This window comes from Somniosus microcephalus, chromosome 11, assembly GCF_052327205.1.
Source record: "Somniosus microcephalus isolate GS21.2 chromosome 11, FLI_Smic_1.0, whole genome shotgun sequence".
Lineage (NCBI taxonomy): Eukaryota > Metazoa > Chordata > Chondrichthyes > Squaliformes > Somniosidae > Somniosus > Somniosus microcephalus.
This window is the reverse complement of record NC_140997.1, coordinates 9,878,259-9,899,068: the sequence shown is the minus strand read 5'-3', so window position 1 is coordinate 9,899,068 and position 20,810 is coordinate 9,878,259. Positions and strand designations below refer to the sequence as shown.

The 20,810-nt window shown below is 46.2% G+C and overlaps 1 protein-coding gene and 1 long non-coding RNA gene across 13 annotated transcripts in view; one reads left to right on the top strand and one right to left on the bottom strand.

Annotated features, from left to right (window-relative positions):
• LOC147110303 (uncharacterized) overlaps positions 1–20,675 on the bottom strand; it is a 35,452-nt gene extending 14,777 nt beyond the window's left edge. The window contains exons 1-3 of the long non-coding RNA XR_015079894.1: positions 20,586–20,675; positions 20,376–20,486; positions 19,264–19,471 (exon numbers count right to left, since the gene is read on the bottom strand). This is a non-coding gene — a long non-coding RNA (uncharacterized LOC147110303). The remainder of the gene's footprint in view (positions 1–19,263; positions 19,472–20,375; positions 20,487–20,585) is intronic.
• Positions 1–20,810, top strand: part of LOC147110302 (myosin phosphatase Rho-interacting protein-like) — a 205,232-nt gene that overhangs the window by 172,471 nt on the left and 11,951 nt on the right. For 6 of the 12 annotated variants that reach the window (XM_086000158.1, XM_086000161.1, XM_086000157.1 and 3 more), the window contains 5 exons: positions 2,566–2,604; positions 5,440–6,004; positions 14,721–14,837; positions 15,644–19,510; positions 20,604–20,751. In XM_086000158.1, the coding sequence (XP_085856284.1) occupies positions 2,566–2,604; positions 5,440–6,004; positions 14,721–14,837; positions 15,644–19,510; positions 20,604–20,751 (4,736 nt within the window). The remainder of the gene's footprint in view (positions 1–2,565; positions 2,605–5,439; positions 6,005–14,720; positions 14,838–15,643; positions 19,511–20,603; positions 20,752–20,810) is intronic. The other 6 variants (XM_086000168.1, XM_086000159.1, XM_086000164.1 and 3 more) reach the window with 2 other exon arrangements.

Here is a 20,810-nt window from a genome sequence, read left to right as displayed (position 1 = left end):
CAACATAGCTTTGGTGGGAACTTATTCAGAATTTATGGTGCCAGTCTCTGTCAAAGACTTTGGAGATGTTCACAGCAATAGCAAATGGCTCACCAAAGTGTTAGAGCAGAGTTTCTGAGGCCATAAGATAGGCAACAAGATCACTAGTGGAATAGTCATAGTACAAACCACACTACCAATCATGGGTTAGATCAGAACTTTCAAGGTGATGAGTAATCTGGGAAATCAACAGCAACTTCTATAACTTTATGAATACTTATCGCCCTTCCCAAACCACCTGGCAAAATTGGGAGCTCGGTGTTCAAGGAATGTGCTGACTTATGTGGCACAGAACCTTTACACATATAAAAATGGGTTTGACAACCACATCAGGCCCTTTTCTCATTTGTACTGCCCTTCTGTATTTCAATATCTGGGCATCCATGAGGCGCTGTGTGCCATCAGCAGCAGCAGAAATGTATTCTACCACAATCTGTAACCTCATGGCCTGGCATATCCCTCACTCTACCATTACCATCAAGCCAGGGGACCAACCCTGGTTCAATAAGGAGTGTAGAAGAGCATGCCAGGAGTAGCACCAGGCGTACCTAAAAATGAGGTGCCAACCTGGGGAAGCTGCAATACAGGACTACATGCATGCTAAACAGTGGAAGCAGCATTGCTATATACAGGACTAAGCGAATCAACGGATCAGATCAAAGCTCTACAGTCCTGCCACATCCAGTCGTGAATGGTGGTGATCATTAAACAAATAACAGGAGGAGGAGGCTCCACGAATATCCCCATCCTCAATGATGGTGGAGCCCAGCACGTGAGTGCAAAAGACAAAGCTGAAGCGTTTGCAACCATCTTCAGCAAGAAGTGCCGAGTGGATGATCCATATCTGCCTCCTCCGGAGGTCCCCACCATCCCAGAAGCCAGTCTTCAGCCAATTCGATTCACTCCACGTGCTATCAAGAAACGGCTGAGCGCACTGGATACAGCAAAGGTTATGGGCCCTGACAACATCCCAGCTATCGTGCTGAAGACTTGTGCTCCAGAACTAGCCGCGCCTCTAGCCAAGCTGTTCCAGTACAGCTACAACACTGGCATCTACCCAACAATGTGAAAAACTGCCCAGGTATGTCCTGTCCACAAAAAGCAGGACAAATCCAATCCAGCCAATTACCGCCCCATCAGTCTACTCTCATGTAGGTGTCTTCGACAGTGCTATCAAGCGGCACTTACTCACCAATAACCTGCTCACTGATGCCCAGTTTGGGTTCCGCCAAGACCACTTGGCTTCAGACCTCATTATAGCCTGGGTCCAAATATGGACAAAGGAGCTGAATTCCAGAGATGAGGTGAGAGTGACTGCTCTTGACATCAAGGAGCCCTAGTAAAACTGAAGTCCATGGGAATCGGGGGGCGGGGGAACTCTCTACTGGCTGAAGTCATACCTAGCACAAAGGAAGATAGTTGTGGTGGTTGGAGGTCAATCATCACAGCCCCAGGACATCGCTGCAGGAATTCCTCAGGGCAGTGTCCGAGGCCCAAACATCTTCAGCTGCTTCATCAATGACCTTCCCTCCAACATAAGGTCAGAAATGGGGAAGTTCGCTGATGACTGCACAGTGTTTAGCGCCATTCACAACTCCTCAGATAATGAAGCAGTCCATGCCTGCATGCAACAAGCCCTGGACGACGTTCAGGCTTGGGCTGATAAGTGGCAGGTAACATTCGCACCACAGAAGTACCAGGCAATGACTATCTCCAACAAGCGAGAGTCTAACCACCGCCCCTTGACATTCAACGGCATTACCATCGCCGAATCCCCCACCATCAACATCCTGGGGGGGGTCACCATTGACCAGAAACTTAACAGGACCAGCCACACAAATACTGTGGCAACACGAGCAGGTCAGAGGCTAGGTATTCTGCGGCGAGTGTCTCACCTCCTGACTCCCCAAAGCCTTTCCACCATCTACAAGGCACAAGTAAGGAGTGTGATGGAATACTCTCCACTTGCCTGGATGAGAGCAGCTCCAACAACACTCAAGAAGCTCGACACCTTCCAGGACAAAGCAGCCCGTTTGATTGGCACCCCATCCACCACCATAAACATTCACTCCATCCACCACCGGCGCACCGTGGCTGCAGTGTGTACCATCTACAAGATGCACTGCAGCAACTCGCCAAGGCTTCTTCAGCAGCACCTCCCAAACCCGGGACCTCTAGAAGGACAAGGGCAGCAGGCGCATGGGAACACCATCTCCTCCAAGTTCCCCTCCAAGTCGCACACTATCCTGACTTGGAAATATATCGCCGTTCTTTCATCGTCGCTGGGTCAAAATTCTGGAACTCCCTCCCTAACAGCACTGTGGGAGCACCTTCACCACACAGACTGCAGTGGTTCAAGAAGGCGGCTCACCACCACCTTCTCAAGGGCAATTAGGGATGGCAATAAATGCTGGCCTTGCCAGCGACACCCACATCCCATGAACGAATAAAAAAAAAAAAAATCGATCTGTGCTTTTGGTTCTGCAGCTGTTTATGGATCTCTGATTTTCTTTTAATGCAACACAGGAAGAGCTTCCCTCTGAAAATGTCTGTGCTGAAGCTAAGGTTGGAGCCACGGTTTGTCTCTGTCTTATTGTGTTTCGTGGTGTTTGCTGTTTGTGATTGAGCATGTGTCATGTACTTCTCATGTTCATTGCAAACCATTCTCCCATCTCCAACCTCCCTTCTCCCAAAGTCCTTGAGTGTGTTGTTGCCTCCCAGATCCATGCCCATCTCTCCTGCAGCTCCCTATCTGAAAATCTCTAATCTGGTTTCCAACCCCGCCCCCTCCCCCACACCACAGCACCAAAATAGCCCAAACGAAAGTCACGAAGGACATTCTCTGTAACTAGCAATCGTGGTGCATTATCCTTCCTCAATCTCTCTGCAGCGTTTGACAGTCAAACACATCATCATCCTTCAATGCCTCTCCTCCATTGTCCAGCTCACAGGGACTGCCCTCACTTGATTCCAGTCTTACCTTTTACAGTCGGAGCCAGAGCATTTCTACCAGTGATCTATCCTTGGACCCCTTCCTCTTCCTCATCTACATGATCCCCTTGGCTACATCATCTTCAACCACGGGGTCAGCTTCCACATGTACACTAATGTTACCTAGCACAACCTCTCCTGGCCCCTCCAGCTATGCTTCATTAATTACCAGTCACCCATCACCCCTGTTCTTGCTGATCTACACTAGCTTCTGGACCTTTAAATTAAATACAGGTACACTATCCCTTATCCGAAAGCCTTGGGACCAGCTGAGTTTCGGTTTTTGGAATTTTTCGGATTTCAGAAGGTATTATTATAAGACTGGGAAATTTGTATTTAATATAAATTGTAAAAGTTCAGGCTACCTCTTGCGACTGTTCCATGTCTCATTCCCCTTCCTGCTTCTCTGGAAAGCCGGATATTGGCTGACTCCTACTAAGCTGGCCCGCAAATCAGGTCAGGTGGGGGGGGAGAAAAGAATATCGGACGGGCCGCGGTTCAGGTCGGTGCCGGGGGGTCGGGGTCCGGGGGGCAGAAAAGAATATCGGACAGGCCGCGGTTCGGGTCGGGTCGGGAGAAAAGAATATCGGACGGGCCGCGGTTCGGTTCGGGGGGGGGGGGGGGGGCGGTGGAGAAAAGAATATTGGACAGGCCGCTGTATTGTTGGGTTCACTCTCCCGGTACCTCCTTCACACTGCCCGGCTCGGCCTGCAATCTCCTACCCAGGAGGGAAATCTGTGACCCTCTGCCCTGCTCAGCGTAAGTCGTGCGCCACTCTGGTCATGTCGTGCGCACGACTTACGCTGAACAAAAAAACTTTCGGTTTTTAGAGGTTTTCGGAAGTTCGGATAAAGGATAGTCTACCTGTACCTCCAAATTAAAAATTCTCACCCTCAAGTTTAAATCCCTCCATGGCATCACCCCTCCCTAGCTGTGAAACCTGCTCCAGAGCTACAACCTCCTTTCTCCCCTCCCTACCCACATCCCCAAACTCTCCATTCCTCTGATGCCTGCCTTTTGTGCATCCCCCCTTCCTTTCACCTCATGCTCTGCAATTTCCTCCCTAAACTCCTCTGCCTCTCAAGATCCCTCTCCTCCTTTAAGACCCTCCTTAAAACTCACCTTTTAACTATGCTTTTGGTGGCCCCTCTTAATATCTCCTTCTGTGACTTGATGTCCATATTTGTTCCTTAAGCACCTCCAAGATGTTTTTCTACATTAAAGGCACTATATAAATGCAAATTAATGTTGTTGTATTGGTCCTGTGGAGATTGTGCCAATGTCTGCTCAATTTGGAATCAGCTTAACAAAAGCCACCTTGTCCTGTGATCATGGTACAAAGTTTTCACAGGAAACTTGATGCCTGTTTTCATCACCTGCAGTACACAGTGCCTCATTTATCAGCTGCTCCTTCAAGCTGAGCAGTTTACAGCTTGTAGCAAATGGAGCCACAACTTAGGATAAAATGTAACAGTAACCAGGGTTGTGGTATGACCACCAGTTTGCCTCAGAGCCTCTGGGTTAGGAAAAGAAAGAAAATCAGCCAGCATTCCTGCTCTTGATTACTATCCAGTGACTCACACTGGAAAGATTGTATCTGTGGAGCAGGCCTGGCTATGATACGCCCCATGATGGAATAGCCTGCCAGCGATACGCCCCATGATGGAATAGCCTGCCAGCCCTCCCTGTCGAGACTCGCACATGACAAATGGCCATTTGGGCAAGGTACTTAAGGGTTTCTGGAACCCATGGAACCAAATCCCAGCTACAGCCAGCCTGTCTGGGAGAGGATTACATAGAATGTACAGCACAGAATCAGGCCATTCAGCCCAATTGGTCTATGCCAGTGTTTATGCTCCACACGATCCTCCTCCCACCCTACTTCATCTAACCCTATCAGCATATCCTTCTATTCCTTTCTCCCTTGTGTACTTGCCTAGCTTCCCCTTAAATTCACCTGTGCTATTCGCCTCAACCACTCCCTGTGGTAGCGAGTTCCACATTCTCACTACTCTCTGGGTAAAGAAGTTTCTCCTGAATTCCCGATTGGATTTATTAGTGACTATCATATTTATGACCCCTACTTTTAGATTTCCCCCCAAGTGGAAACATTTTCTCAACATCTACCCAATCAAATCTATTCAATTTGCGAACTGACAAAATTGACGGGCAGGACAAGACCAGCTGCTCCATCGAGCCTGCCCCACACCATGATGGCTGGAGCATCATGACTGGACACTTCTTCCCTCCCCCCCACAGCCATGTAATCTGCTGATGGGAGAAAATAGTCAAAAAAGGAGATTTGAAGGAGCAAAGGGCAATCTAGAAGAGTGTTGCTAAGTCACTGGGATGCGAGGTGTGTTTAATCCACTGATGGTTGTAATTTTCTTTTTCTTTGCTTTCTAACAGGAGCCTGCCAGAGGAGAAGCTGAAAGTAAGAACTCTGTTTGAAGGTGCATCAATAAACGGAGGAAAACCTGCAACAAACTCGACGGATGGAGTTGGTTTAGAAGCTGAACAAAAGAAAAGCAGGGCTCGGGAACGAAGAAAAGAAGGGCGCTCAAAAACATTTGACTGGGCGGAGTTTCGTCCGGTGCAACAGCGGCCCAGCGGAGGGTATGGCCGCAGACCTACTACCCTGTACCTCAGGACCACGACTAATCCTGAAACGGACTTTCGGGAACTGGAAAGGGACCGTGCCCGCCGACGAGAGGAGAGACGCAAACGATTTGAGACAACTGATGTTTCTTTTTCACCGGGTTACGATGATGTGAACAGGATGGAGGTGGATGGGGCCACCACAACCTCCATATCCCCGGAACCTAAGAACGTTCGTGTTGAAATTGAACAACGATGGCAGCAGGTGGAATCTACACCACTGCGCGAGGAGAAACAAATTCCTATCCTCACTACACAGACCTCCAGTGAAGGAAGATCTCCTGCCCAGGACCTGTCATTAAAGCTGGACAAGGAGGTATGGAATGACCAATCATGTGAGATGGGAGGTCTTAGAGACTTTGCAGTTGATTGTTCACTTGATCATGGAAACATTGAGTATTTAAATATATAAAACTAGAAAGACTAGTTAATGTCTTAAAATGTAAGAAAGCTTTGAATGAGAAAAGGCCATCCTTTAACCTTCTCAGCCCTAACTTCTCAAGTCTCTCTTCATAACTCTAATCCCTCATCACTGGTAACACCTTACTGAATCTACACTAACTTTTTCATTGCTTTTATATCCCCCTATAATAGGGTATCCAAGATTGTATGTAATACTCCAGCTGCTGCCTAACTAAGGTTTTTCTACAAGTTTAACCTTGTCTGTTTGCTTTGATATTCTGTGTCTGGAGAAACGGGCCTAGAAATTGGGTTTTGGCGCAGCGACGGCGTTAGCGCCGGAAGTTAGTGCCGGAGCTAAGTCGCGCTGGGCGGGCCAAAAATTCACTACTTCTGCGCCCAAACGGCTGCCGGCGCTGCTGAAAGCTGTTAGCGCCTGAAAACTGGCGCTATGCGCTGAATTTCGGCGCTATTCCGGCGCTGCGGCGCCCGCTGCGGTGCGGCAGGTTCGGGAAGTGCAGGCCTCCTCCTTCCCTTAAGGAGGAGCTGCCTGCACCCGGCCGCGGCCCGCGATAATCTTTTAAAAAATGAGCCCGGCACCTCGGACAAGTGCCGGGCTTGCTTCTGTTCCGGGGGGGCGGGGGGCGAAGGCGAAGTCCGGGGAGGGAGCTGCGGCCAGGCGGGCGGCGGGAAAGCGGCCGGCCGCCGCGGGGCCTTTAATGCGCCGGCGCAACGTTCTGTAAGGCACCTCTGCCAGAACGTTGCTTGCGGCTGCCACGGGCGAGGCGGCCGCAACTCAATTTCCGAGTTCGGGCGGGTTACCATGGCAACCGTGACGCTGCGCACACCGATGACGTCATCGGTGCCGGCGCAGCGCTACCGGCCTAACGCCGATTTAGGGCCCCTGTCAATTTCAAAACTGGCCATAACTTCGCCGCTAGGCCCTCTAGCGCCTCAAAAGCGGCGCTAAGGCCAGTGAATTTCTAGGCCACGATGTTTCCTGTTTTATGGCCTTAACTGCTTCTGCTGACGCCTTTAATGACCTGTGCACCTACACACCAAGGTTCCCCTATACTATTTAAAATCTTACCATTTAAGGTCTACTTCCTTTCTCTCTTGACATCCAAAATATATTACTTCACATTTTTCTACATTGAACTGCATCTGCTACTCTGGCTGGAATTTTGCCTACCTGGGCGAGTCTGGTGCGGGCGGTGTCCGTGGCGGGTCACGACCCTGCTGCTGGCTCCATCCCACTGCAGAATTAAGCCCGCCCAGCACGTTACCCGGCCCAATGAGATGGAGCGGGTCTGGTGACATTATTCATGACGTGTTTTCAGCTGGGATCTTATATGGGACCATGGCCGCATTAAATTTTACGTTTAATCTAACAGAGTGGGTGTTGAATTTTTACTCTACAATAATATAGTAAAAATTCTATAAGGGACAAATATTTAAATAATATCACTAAGTAATATGATGCCATCTACAAATACAATCAAGAACATAATTTAAAAAGTACATTAATTGGGAAGTTATTGGTGCTTTAGTCACAAATCTATAGACTTTTGTATCAGTAACTGGTACAAATAAAAGATGTGTGTATATAGGTAATACATTTAAAATCTGCTTAATTTTATATAATTGTAAAGGGGTGGATTTACAATCTTATGCAAATTCAGCGGAAGAGATACGGAAACCCTGACAAACAGTGTAAGTGGTGCTTATGGTGGGATTTCTGTAGCTCTTCCGTTGAAGTTAACAATGGACAAGTGAGAGAAACTTTGCAGAAATTCACCCCCAAAGTCTCAGACTGGAAAATTAAATTAGTTATATTCAGGGACTGAAAGCAAATTGAACCAGTGGAATGAGTGACGAGAATGAAATTGTTACGGTTGATGACTTGATTTCATGTGTAACTGGGCAATCACAGTATACTGTGAGAAAAACCTGACCAGAAACAACACAAAAATGTATTTAAATTGTATATGTCATTTTTCATAGTGTAGATCAATTCACTGCAATTACTGTTGTGTTAGAAGGCAACAGCTGAGAATGGCCAGTGAAAAAAGTATTTCCCTCACCATCCAGGGTAGCACTTACAGCCCTTCAGGAATTTCTAAATTAACATTTACCAGTAGCTTTTCAAGTAGAACAGAATCTCCATCAATCTGTTAGCTGATGTAATCAACATGATTTTATTTTGCTTTGTTTTCCATGCTGTCAAGTAATCAGCTGGAGCAATGGCCACGGAATTCACACCTCAGGCTGACAAACGTGGTTCCCGAGCTGCGTGAATCCCATAGCCATGCAGGGAAATTAAAAAATTAGTGAAAAAAGGCTCCTAAGTGCCTACCAACTACCTGATAATGATCTCAATTGGGTCCCCCGCCACTGCCGGTCTGGTCAGCTCCAATGATGACAGACGCGCCTGGGGGAAAGGAGCGTGGGAGTGAGATGACAGCAAGTTCCCAACCCACTGTCAAAAATAACAACTTTCCCATCCAACCCGCCACTGATCGTGCCTGCTACCACCCCGGAAAAATTCAGCCCATTGTCTTTCACAGTCTTTGTCACAATTTGCCATATCTCCCAATTTGGTGTCTTCAACAAGTTTTGATATTGTTCCCTCAGTTCCTAAGTCCATATAATTTATGTATATATTAAATAAGAACAGCCCCAACACAAACCCAGGTGAAACACTACTAATCACACCTTCCTTTTATCCCTATACTTTGTTTTCTGCCCGCCCGACTTAATTCCTTAATTCTCTCCACATCTCTAGTTAACCTCCCCGCGAGGATGTTGGTCCCAATTCTGTTCAGGTGTAAGCTGTCCTGTCAGCTCACTTGTGCCTCAGTGTCCCAAGAATCTGAATCCTTGCTTCCTAATCTGGCTGTACCTGTACCAGCGCACTGATAATACTGCTGAACGTCAAACTTTTGACGCCCTACTTCTTAATCTAACTTCTACATCCTGGAATTGTAGGGCCCTGATTCCTATTTTTTCTTGTTTCATTGAACCACAACTTCCAGCTGATTCCCGTCCGTTTCTAAGAGATGTACTTGCTGAGTTATGTACCTTATATTGCACCTGGGAAGAAACTCTGCATTTGGGAATTATGTTTATAGTTACATAAGTGACTGTCAAGTCCTATCACTATCTAATCTTCCATTACCACTATATTCCTGCACTTAACTGCCACCCTTTTTCGTTAACCACTTGCTCCACAGTGCCGTGGCATTGCTTGTGATTTCCTTCCTCTGTCGTATGTATCCAGCCCTGTATATCTATCCGACTGCTTCAGGAGTTTACTGAACTTCCTCCACCTGGGTCCTCCTGCCCCCTCAGCAGATGGTGACCCACTTCTCTTCCTCTGTCTCACTATTCCTCTCTATCTGCAGGGTGACCACCTTCTGCAGCATGTGTTCTAGAAACTTCCTCCTCCCATATAATGCAAAATTTCTCTAATTGTTTCTCGTTAAGCAAATTTGAGCTCGAGTGAATTTACCTGGAGCCACGTCTTACACCTCTGGTTATCCTGGACACTCAGTTTCCAGAAACTCTTGTGCTGCGAGTTCTGCTTAACACTGCTTTCCACTGTCTCACTATAATAAACTAGCTGAAGTGCCCGGCGGTGCCGAGGCTTTTTCGAGGGCATGTTGTTGTTGGAAGAGAGAGAGAGAGCGACTGGGGGGAAGAGAGAGAGCGACTGGGGGGAAGAGAGGGAGGGGAGGGGTGGGGGGAAGAGGGGGAGGGGAGGGGGGAAGGGAAGGGGGGAAGGGAGAGGAAGGGAAGGGGGGAAGGCAGGGGAAGGGAGGGCGGGGGGGAGGAAGGGAGGGGGGAGGAAGGGAGGGAGGGGGGAGGAAGGGAGGGGGGAGGAAGGGGGGGAGGAAGGGAGGGAGGGGGGGGGAAGGGAGGGCGGGGGGGGAGGGAGGGGGGAAGGGAGGGCAGGGGAGGAGGGAGGGCGGGGGAGGGAGGCGGGCGCCCCCCCCCCCCCCCCCCCGAGGGTCGCGCCCCCCCCCCCCCCCCCGGAGGTGAAGACCGCCGATTGCGCGCGCAGCAGGAGCTGAGACGCGGCGTCTCTCTCGGCCGGCGGGCCCGGTTGCCAGGGCAACCGTGACGCTGACCAAGCCAGAGAGAGAGACGCCGCGTCTCAGCTGCTCCTGCTGCGCGCGCGGGCCCCCCCCCCCCCCCCGAGGGTCGCGGCCCCCCCCCCCCCCCCCCGAGGGTCGCGGCCACCCCCCCCCCCCCCCCCCCGAGGTGAAGACCGCCGATTGCGCCCGTTGCCAGGGTAACGCTGGACGCTCAGCAAGCCCCGGCAGAGAGAGACGTCTCAGCTCCTGCTGCGCGCGCACCCTAGCGGCGCTGGGCTGAGGCTCGGCCCTCCAGCCTTCGAGTGGGGCCGGGAGGTGCCTAGCTCGGGCGTGGGTGCGGAGGAGACGCCGAGGCTTCTAGGCCTACCTGGAAAAACGGGGAAAGGTAGGAAAATTAATGAGATTAGATAAGTTAATTACTTTCTAAATCATTTTTTTTTAAAACAATATGTGTTTTAAAAGCAACATTTTTTTTTAAGACGCAGAAAGCGGGAAAAAGGAAAAGTTTGGAATCAAGATGGCGGCGACTCACCTCGGTTCAGAATGATAAAGCCCGGCCACACGCGCACCGATTGGCCCGGTGGCACACGCCAGCAACCTGGCGTACGATTGGTCGAGCTCGAGGTCACTCTGTCGCTAATGAGCGGATAATGAGATGCTAATGAGCGGAATGTTGAAGGTTTTTGGGATACCGCGGGCGCAATTTTAGCCCGGCCGAAACGTAAATACGCTTAAAACCGTCTCGGAAGCGTAAGCTTTCTTTGGAGGTAACGCGCGCGTAGGTACGCCCTGTAACTTTCGAGTGCATACCCGCAACGCACACGCGATGACAGACAGATAGACAGAAAGACAGAATGACAGAAGTACCGATTTATATATATATAGATAGATGGACTCAAAAGGACTCGGAAACTCAAAGTAATTTCAACCCAGCAACACTTTAATGCTGAACTCCAGTTCAGATCAAATGCTCTGTACTCACTCTGCTGGCCCCTTGTAACTCAACAAGGTTGTACAGCTTACTTAAATCCTCTGTATTTGACAATTCGGACGGATAGACAGAAAGGAAAGGGAGGTGGGGTGGCTTTGTTGGTAAAGGATGGGATCAGTGCAGTGGTGAGAAGTGATATTGGCTCAGAAGATCAAGATGTAGCATCAGTTTGGGTGGAGATAAAAAATAATAAGGGGAAAAAGTCTCTGGTGGGCATAGTTTACAGGCCCCCGAACAGTAGCAATATTGTTGGACAGAGTATAAATCAACAAATAATGGAGGCCTGTTTTATATTTAAAAAAAAAGTATGGTAATAATCATGGGTGATTTTAATCTCCTTATTGATTGGACAAATCAAATTGGCCATGGTAGCCTTGAGGAGGAGTTCATAGAGTGTATCCGGGATGGTTTCCTAGAACAGTATATAATGGAACCAACCAGGGAGCAGGCTATCTTGGATCTGGTACTGTGTAATGAGACAGAATTAATAAATGATCCCATAGTAAAGGATCCTATAGGAAAGAGTGATCATAGCATGGTTGAATTTCAAATTCAGTTGGAGGGTGAGAAAGTTGTATCTCAAACCAGTGTCCTGATCTTAAACAAAGGCAATTACAATGGCATGAGGGCAGAACTGGCTAAAGTGGACTGGAAAAATAAATTAAAGGGTAAGACAGTTGAAATGCAGTGGCGGACATTTAAGGAGATATTTCATAACCCTCAACAGAAATATATTCCAGTGAGAAAGAAAGATTTTAAGAGAAGGGAGCACCATCCGTGGCTAACTAAGGAAGTAAAGGATGGTATCAAATTGAAAACGAAGGCATACAATGTTGCCAAGATTGGTGGGAGGCCAGAGGATTGTGAAATTTTTAAAAACCTTCAAAGGATGACTAAAAAATAAGAGAGAGAGATGAATTATGAGAGTAAACTGGCAAGAAACATTAAAACAGATAGTAAGAGCTTCTACAAGTATATAAAAAGGAAAAGGGTAGCTAAAGTAAACGTTGGTCCCTTAGAAGATGAGACTGGGGAATTAATAATGGGGAACGGGGAAATGGCAGAGACTCTGAACAAATATTTTGTATTTGTCTTCACGGTAGAAGACACTAACAACATCCCAATAATGGATAATCAAGGGGCCACAGGGAGGGGGGAACGAAAGACAATCACTATCACTAAGGAAATAGTACTTGGTAAAATAATGGGACTAAAAGACAAGTCCCCTGGACCAGATGGCCTGCATCTTAAAAGAAGTGGCTGCAGGGATAGTGGATGCATTGGTTGCAATATACCAAAATTCCCTGGACTCTGGAGAGGTCCCAGCGGATTGGAAAACCGCAAATGTAACACCCCTATTTAAGAAAGGAGGGAGACAGAAAGCAGGAAACTATAGACCAGTTAGCCTAACATCTGTCGTTGGGAAAATGCTGGAGTCCTTCATTAAGGAAGCAGTAGCAGGGCATTTGGAAAATCATAATGCAGTCAAGCAGAGTCAGCATGGTTTTATGAAAGGGAAATCATGTTTAACAAATTTGCTGGAGTTCTTTGAGGATGTAATGAGCAGGGTGGACAAAGGTGAATCAGTGGATGTGGTGTATTTGGATTTCCAGAAGGCATTCAATAAGGTGCTACATAAAAGGTTACTGCATAAGATAAGAGCTCACGGAATTGGGGGTAATATATTAGCATGGATAGAGAATTGGCTAACTAACAGAAAGCAGAGAGTCGGGATAAATGGGTCATTTTCCAGTTGGCAAACGGTAACTAGTGGGGTGCCACAGGGATCGGTGCTGGGGCCTCAACTATTTACAATCTACATTAATGACTTGGATGAAGAGACCGAGCTTATATTCGCTAGAGTTTAGAAGAATGAGAGGGGATCTCATTGAAACATAAAATTCTAACAGGACTAGACAGACTAGATGCAGGAAGGATGTTCCCGATGGCGGGAGAGTCCAGAACCAGAGGTCACAGGCTAAGGATAAGGGGTAAGCCATTTAGGGCTGAGATGAGGAATTTCTTCACCCAGAGAGTGGTGAACCTGTGGAATTCTTTACCACAGAAGGCAGTTGAGGCCAATTCATTAAATATATTCAAGAAGGAGTTAGATATATTTCTTAAGGCTCAAGTGATCAAGGGATATGGGGAGAAAGCAGGGACAGGGTACTGAATTTAGATGATCAGCCATGATCTCATTAAATGGCGGAGCAGGCTTGAGGGGCCGAATGACCTACTCCTGCTCCTATCTTCTAATGTAGCCAAGTTTGCGGATGATACAAAGATGGTTGGGAAAGTAAGTTGTGCAGAGGACTCAAAGAATCTGCAAAGGGATATAGACAGGCTAAATGAGTGGGCAAACATTTGGCAGATGGAGTGTAATATGGGAAAGTGCGAGGTTATCCACTTTGGCAGGAAAAATAAAAAAGCAAATTATTATTTAAATGGAGAGAGATTACAAAATGCTACAGTTCAGAGGGACCTGGGGGTCCTTGTGGCATGAAACACAAAAAGTTAGCATGCAGGTGTAGCAAGTAATCCAAAAAGGCAAATGGAATGTTGGCCTTTATTTCAAGGGGGTTGGAGTATAAAAGCAGGGAAGTCCTGCTACAACTGTACAGGGTATTGGTGAGACCACACCTTGAGTACTGCATACAGTTTTGGTCTCCTTATTTAAGGAAGGAACTGGAGGCAGTTCTGAGACGATTCACTAGGTTAATTCCAGAGATGAGGGGGTTGACTTATGAGGAAAGGTTGAGCAGGCTGGGCCTATACTCTTTGGAATTTAGAAGAATGAGAGGTGATCTTACTGAAACATATAAGATACTTGGCGGGGGGGGGGGTGGGGTTGGCTCGACAAGGTAGATGCAGAGAGGATGCTTCCCCTCGTGGGGAAATCTAGAACTCGGAGCACAGTTTTAGAATAAAGGGTCGCCCTTTTAGAACTGAGATGAGGAGGAATTTCTTCTCTCTGGGGCAGAGAATTCCACAGATTTACGACCCTCTGAGAGCTGTGGCGGCTGGGTCATTAAATACATTTAAAGTGGAGATAGACCGATTTTTGCAAGATCAGGGAGTGAAGGGTTATGGGGAGCAGGCGGGGAAGTGGCTTTGAGCCCAAGATCAGCCATGATCTTACTGAATGGCGGAGCAGGTTCGAGGGGCCAAGTGGCCTATTCCTGCTCCTATTTCTTGTGTTCTTAAAACAGTTAGCACAGCCTTAGCTGCTTGGTCTTACAGATTCAGTCCTGAAATCCTGTTCAAGCCAGTTTCCTTTCCTCAGCAAAAATTCACTTTGTCAGCCTGTCAGTTGTAACTTTGTTCTCTTTCTCTAGTTCCTCTATAAAGAGGTTTTAATTCTTTTACCAGTTATATATCCCCCTATAAAAAGCTGCTAACTCTGTTGTTATCTAGTGCCTCTATAAAGAACTGTAATTCTGTTCTCTATCCACTCAGTAAAAGGCTGTAACTCTTGTTCCTAGTCATCTATCCCTTCTGTAGGAAGCTGTAACTGTTTCCTTTAGTTGTGCTTTTTATCTCCACAGTTGGAGCAGTCGCATCAGGAGGTCTCCAGGCTGCATGAACAAAACAGAGAGTTACAGGGGCAGCTGAGGGCAGCGCTAGAGAGGGAGCACAATGCACGGGATGGTTATGTTCTGCAGGTAAGCAAAAGGATAGCCATCATGCTGCATCATTCAGGACTGTGATCAATCACATTGGGCTTGTTAATGTTACAAAATCCAATGCTCACCACAGTTGCATTCCTGTATTTAAATAATCAGTTGTAGTACTTGATTTAATTGAAGAATATCATCCCTGAGAAAAGTTCTATGTATAATTATAAGTGTACACAGGTGTGTTAAACCCCAGTAATCCATTGTGTATTATAATACATGCAGCATACCTCTCCAATACTGTTACTTTTTACTAACATATGTCTGATTTATTTTGTGTTTGGTGCTCTATTTGCATGTTGGTGTGTGGCACAAAAACTAACTTTTGGGGTTACAACTGAGAGTCACATCTCTGGCCTTTGCTATCAGGACAGCATAGCTGAAAGAAGGTGTATCTTGGGCTATGTATCTGCTTCTGTTCCCCATGTTCTTTATCATTGCATGGCTTTGGTACGGAGAGAGTTCTGCATGCCTCTGTTTGACTCTTATTGTTTCTGTGTTTTATGCAATTCAAACTCCTCGGTGGTGGATTTGTCTCAATCGGAATTTTCTCCAGAAATCAGAATATTTGTCCCCAGCTCTTCTTGCACTCACCATTCCAATTACCAAGCAACTTGTTATTGGACACAGGCAGGGAGGTGATGCAAAGCCATGTAACATGGAAAAGGACTACTGTGGATTAACCTATAACGCGAGACCAGCAATACTTTTCCTGATCCAGTGTGGCCAGAGGTGTGACACTCAGTATCTGGAGCAAAGAGTGTTATTAACTAATCTCTCATCATCTTTTAAAGTCAAAGGGAACGCTCTCACCATCATCAGCCTGGCAAAGACTCCAAAAACTGAACCAAGATCTCCAAAACGAGCTCGTAGCTCAATGCCAGCATCAAACCCTGGCCAGTCAGCAAGTGCAGACTTTAAAACAGAACTACGAGGAAGCAAATGAGATAATCCGCAAGCAGGAGGTGGAAATACAGAAGCTGCAGGGACAATTAAATTCCACAGTGTCTGAAGGGACAGGTAATGAGCAAGCATTGACCAAACAAAAGAAGGAACTAGGGATTGAAAGCCAGAAGATCCAAGAGCAACAGAAGGAACGGAGACAGAACGAGAAAGCCATGAAACTCCAATTAAAGGATAGTGAGGACAGGCCACATGTTGCAGAAAATTTACAGAAAATTCAGACTCCCAATGACCTGGAAAAACAACAGACTTTGCAAAAAGATTTCCAGAAAGAAGTTCAGGAAAGATTGTGTGACATCAGCAATCAAATTGGTGCCAAGGAACAGGAAAGGTTCCACAGCAACTATGAGATCTTAAAACAAACTTATGAAGAGGAAAACATGAGGGATACGGACGAAAAGCCCGTGCAGTATGAGGACAGGCAACAGCTGGAACATCTGGAGATCGAAATGCCAGCAGATACAATGGAGAACTGCCAGATTATGCACCAACTGGAGGAGAGGGAAATAACCATTCAGACTTTGTCACAACATGTTAAAGAGCTCAGTAACGAGAGAGAAAAGCTGAAGTGTAGATGTGAGGAGCTGGTTAATCAATTGGTGGAGGCTGACAGTGAGACTGCCAAACTACAGAGCCAGCAGACTGAATTTCACAATCTGGAGCACTCATACGAAAAGTTAGCTGGCATGTTTCGGCTGACTCAGAAAATATTGGAAGATAAAAGTGCAGAACTGAAGGAGGCCAGGGAGGTATACGAGAACCTTATCGCCACAAAAAACAGAAAACTTAACGAAGCCCTCGTTAAGCTGACTGCTCTGGGGAGCAGCCTGGAGGAGGCAGAGAAGAAACTGCAGACCAGAGAGGCAGCGTTGCAGAAACTGTGTTCTGCTCGTTCCAACACAAATAGTGTGAGTGGTAGAGAAGACTTGCAGTATAAGTTAAATACTGCCAAATGTCAAATTATTGAACTAGAACAAAAATTAAATACATTACAGCTTGGAAATGAGGAGCTTGAGCTGGAAAATGACAAACTTAAAGAGGAGCTCAAAGTTTCTGAAAACATTCGACAGCGACAGTACAAAGAGTCCATGGAGACTATAGAAAAATTAAAAACTCAACTGGACTCTTCTGACCATCAGGCCAGGGAAGCAAAGCCACAACTTATGGAAAAAGTCACAGTCAAGGCAGAAGCCTATAGTTTATCTTGTCCTAAAAGGCAAAGAATTAGGTTCTCCAATATACACTGTCAAAGGTACAGTCCTGATGACAGAACAGAAAAACTGTGGGTCAGCAACACATCGTCAGATATCAGCCAGGGTGGGTGCCGTTCTAAAGAAAGCACCTTGTCAGACGCACCAGCATACTGTGAACCTGCAGAAGATGAAGCACAAATGTGTTTTTCTATTGTTCATTCGCTGGAAAACAAATTTCATGTTACTGAAGAAAAAAAAGATGCAACTCTGAAGTTGGAAGAGCAGCAAGGTAGAAGTCAAGAGAATTTGATGGAAAATGATTCTAAGTTGATGACAACTGAAATGGAGCTCCGGGATAGTTTGTCTAAAATTGACACATTCACAATGCAGCTTCAAGTGGAAAAAGCACAGAGGTGGAAATTAGTCCAAGATACCAGCAGCCAATTAGGATCGATGCAGCTGAAGTATGGGCAAGTCTGTTCATTGATAGGTACCTGCAAGCAAACTGTTCAGTGTCTTCTTAGAGATAAGACAGATGCAAACAAAGTGCAGCTTTGCAGCTTGTTAGAGATGGATAGTAGCTTGGCTGATGCTTTGCATTGCTTGGAGCAGGTGGAGAGATTCTTGCAACAGCAGCACAGAGAGTTGCAAGAAGCCCAAGACCAGATGCACTGTAGCACAGCTGACAGGACTCTGCTACTCCAGGGACAGTTTCTGTTGGCGAGGGAAAAGGAACTGTCTCAGCACCAGGAGACTTCAGATGAAGACAAGCTAAAACTCTTTGCTGATAAACTAGCTTTTGAAGCCTTAATTCTTGAAAAAATGGCTCAAGCTTTGCAAAGTAAAGATAGTAATGTCGTACGGAGCTTAGAATGCCTCAGTAAAGAAGCTGAGGTGCTGTCATCGGCATTTCCTGCTTTAGACACGGTCAGGGAACCAAACAGCCCTGCAGGCTTTGCAGATATCTTACTGAAAAAAATCATTTCAGAAGGAGAATTCTGGACAGAAGTAGAGAACTTGAGGAAGAACATCCAACCAGAAGGAAATGCTGAAGAAAAAAGGGTTGATGGTAATGTTGGTTTTATTAATGAGTTTGCCAGTGGAGTAGCCGATAGTGCATCACTTAAAGCAGAGCTGACATTCACAGTACAAAAGATACAAGAGTCCTTCAGTGCAAAAGTTGGAAAACTTGAAGAAGATATTCAGGATGCTCAACGGGAAATCGAACAGAAAGAGAATATGCTGAGAGAGGTTCTACTGGCTTCCAAGACTGTAGAGCTGAACAAGGTCATGCAGCAGCTTTTGGGGGAACTTGAAAACCCGACTAACCCTGACAGAAAGGTACTGAACATGAACCAGCCAGAACTTATTTCATATGCAGAACAAATCAAAAGGGAAGAGGCCCGGAACCTGGCTTTAAATGTTGTTGATAAGCAATTGAAAAAACACCTTTCTGAGAATAAAATGGAATGGGATTTTTCAGGAACACTCAGAGAAGAATTAGCTGATCAGCTAAAGAAACGAGCTATTGTTCTTCAGCAATTATCTGAAAATTTGCAGACTCCAACTTTTGAGGAAGCCAGCACCGTTTGTCAGAAGCTGCTGGAGGTCTCTCGAGTGTTGTCTTCCTACATCTATATGCGAAACATGAATAATTATGCATCTGTGTTAGTGCAAGAAGCCATGATTCAAGCTGAGATTACTTACGTGGTCTGTAGAATGAGAACAGAGTATGAGAAGGAGCTGAAAATATATAAAGATTCGTGTGGTAATATAGACTCTCTGTGCCAAGAGCACGCAAAAAACCTCACTTCTGTACGGGCAAAATACGAAGAGATACTTCAGAAGGAATGGCATGATTATACACATGCACTTGCAAGGCTTGAAAAAGAAAATGAGACCCTTAGGAGGCAGGCCTCTCTGCAGGACGCAGAATTAGAAGTGAAACAAAAGGAACTACAAGAATTGGAAGAGAGACACAAGCATGATCTCCTCCAGACAGAAGCAAGGTACCAGCAGGAGCGAAGTAGCAAACTGATTAATATGGAAGAGACGCTGAAACAAAGAATGGCTGATCAAAAGCGTGGAGAGCAAATGAAGAAATTAGAAGAAAGTTTACAAGATAAGATACAAGAACTTTTAAGAATGCATAAAGAGGAAAAACACAATTTATGTGACCAATATGAACAAAAGATTAGACAGTTAGAAGAATCTATGGAACATCAAAAAGAAAATTCAGAAATCGTATTTCACCAGACCTTTCTGACGCGAAACAGTGACCGCCGCGATGAGGCAGGTGGTCTGTGCAGAGCCCAGGAGTTTGGTGGAGATTCATTACAAGTTGAGAAGCAGGCGGAGCTGAACTCCATGACAGTGCTGCACGAACGGATCCAGGAGCTGGAGACCCAAATAGACGTGATGCGTGATGAACTGGGGCAGAAGCACCTGGAGGGAAACACTGCCGATCTAAGGGAAAAATACCAGAGAGACTTTGACAATCTGAAGGTTTCTGTATAAATTAACACTAACACATGCAAGTAATACATTAAGCTCCACGATTTGTAATATCCAATCAAACAGCTGCATTTGTGGTAGTTACATTCTGACGGGTTGTTCAGATTTCAACTATCCAAATAGATGGGCAGATTCAGCAGATGCCCAGAAACATTTCACTTAATCACCTACTGTTAAACTGCACTTAGGATCCTGCCATATAGTGAGTGAGTGTTTGGAGTGTTTCACTATAACCTATATAGAAACGGGATGCAAGTCTTCCTGTTCATAATTTAGTTATTGATAAAACCACTAAAGGGGTGCATCATCATACCCACAGCAATTGGAAATATTGTAGCAGCCCCTAAACGTTCACAGCATAACTAAGCGGACTTTTACACTCCCGTACTAAGCCACCTAGGCTCTGGGCTCAAAGTTCCTCTCTTCCCTGCCCATCATTCGTGCCTTAATTTTTCTGATTCCATATCCTCCTCCAATCGGTATTTAATGCTCAAATATCTTACAAATACCTTCGCCATCGCAAACCAGTTATAAGATTTTGTACATTTTTTAAAACATTTTATCCTCCGCTCCCGAATGTTCATGCTCGCTGGGTTATTGTCCCACAAGCATCTGTGTACCTTGTCCCAAGTTACCCAGTCTTCATGCGTGAGCAAAGTGCACGTTGATTGACTACTCATGTTTGGTGCATCACAACCAACCCTAATCGCTTGCTCACCTGACATACAGACTTTTCACTAGGGAGCACTAGATGGTTAACAGGAGCAATGGATGATTTCACCGTCCCCCTTCCCAGTCCAGGGGCTTTGATACCAAGTCTACCACCCCAAATACTGTTCTGACTGAGATCACCTACCTCAACATGGACTGGGACCTGAACATGGGACCTCCATGGTCCTTACGGCTCAATGTCAGACGCCAAGTGGTGAATGCACCCACTGAGCCATCAGGGCAGCCCCTGTAAATGCTAAATTGAGATTAAGACAAACATTTGTTACTGCTGGGTTTTGTTGATTGAAACTGAAGTAATCTCTCAGTAAAAGGACGAGATGTAGTGTGAACAAACCTGTTTCCATTCCCACAGGCAACCTGTGAGCGTGGTTTCACAGCAATGGAAGAATCTCATCAGAAGGTGATCGAGGAGCTACAGAAACAACACCAGCGAGAACTGGAGAAACTACAGCAGGAGAAAGATCGCCTTCTAGCTGAGGAAACTGCTGCAACCATAGCTGGTAAACACAAACAGTTTTAAAAAACATAAATAATAATAAAAACAAAGTGCTGGAACTAC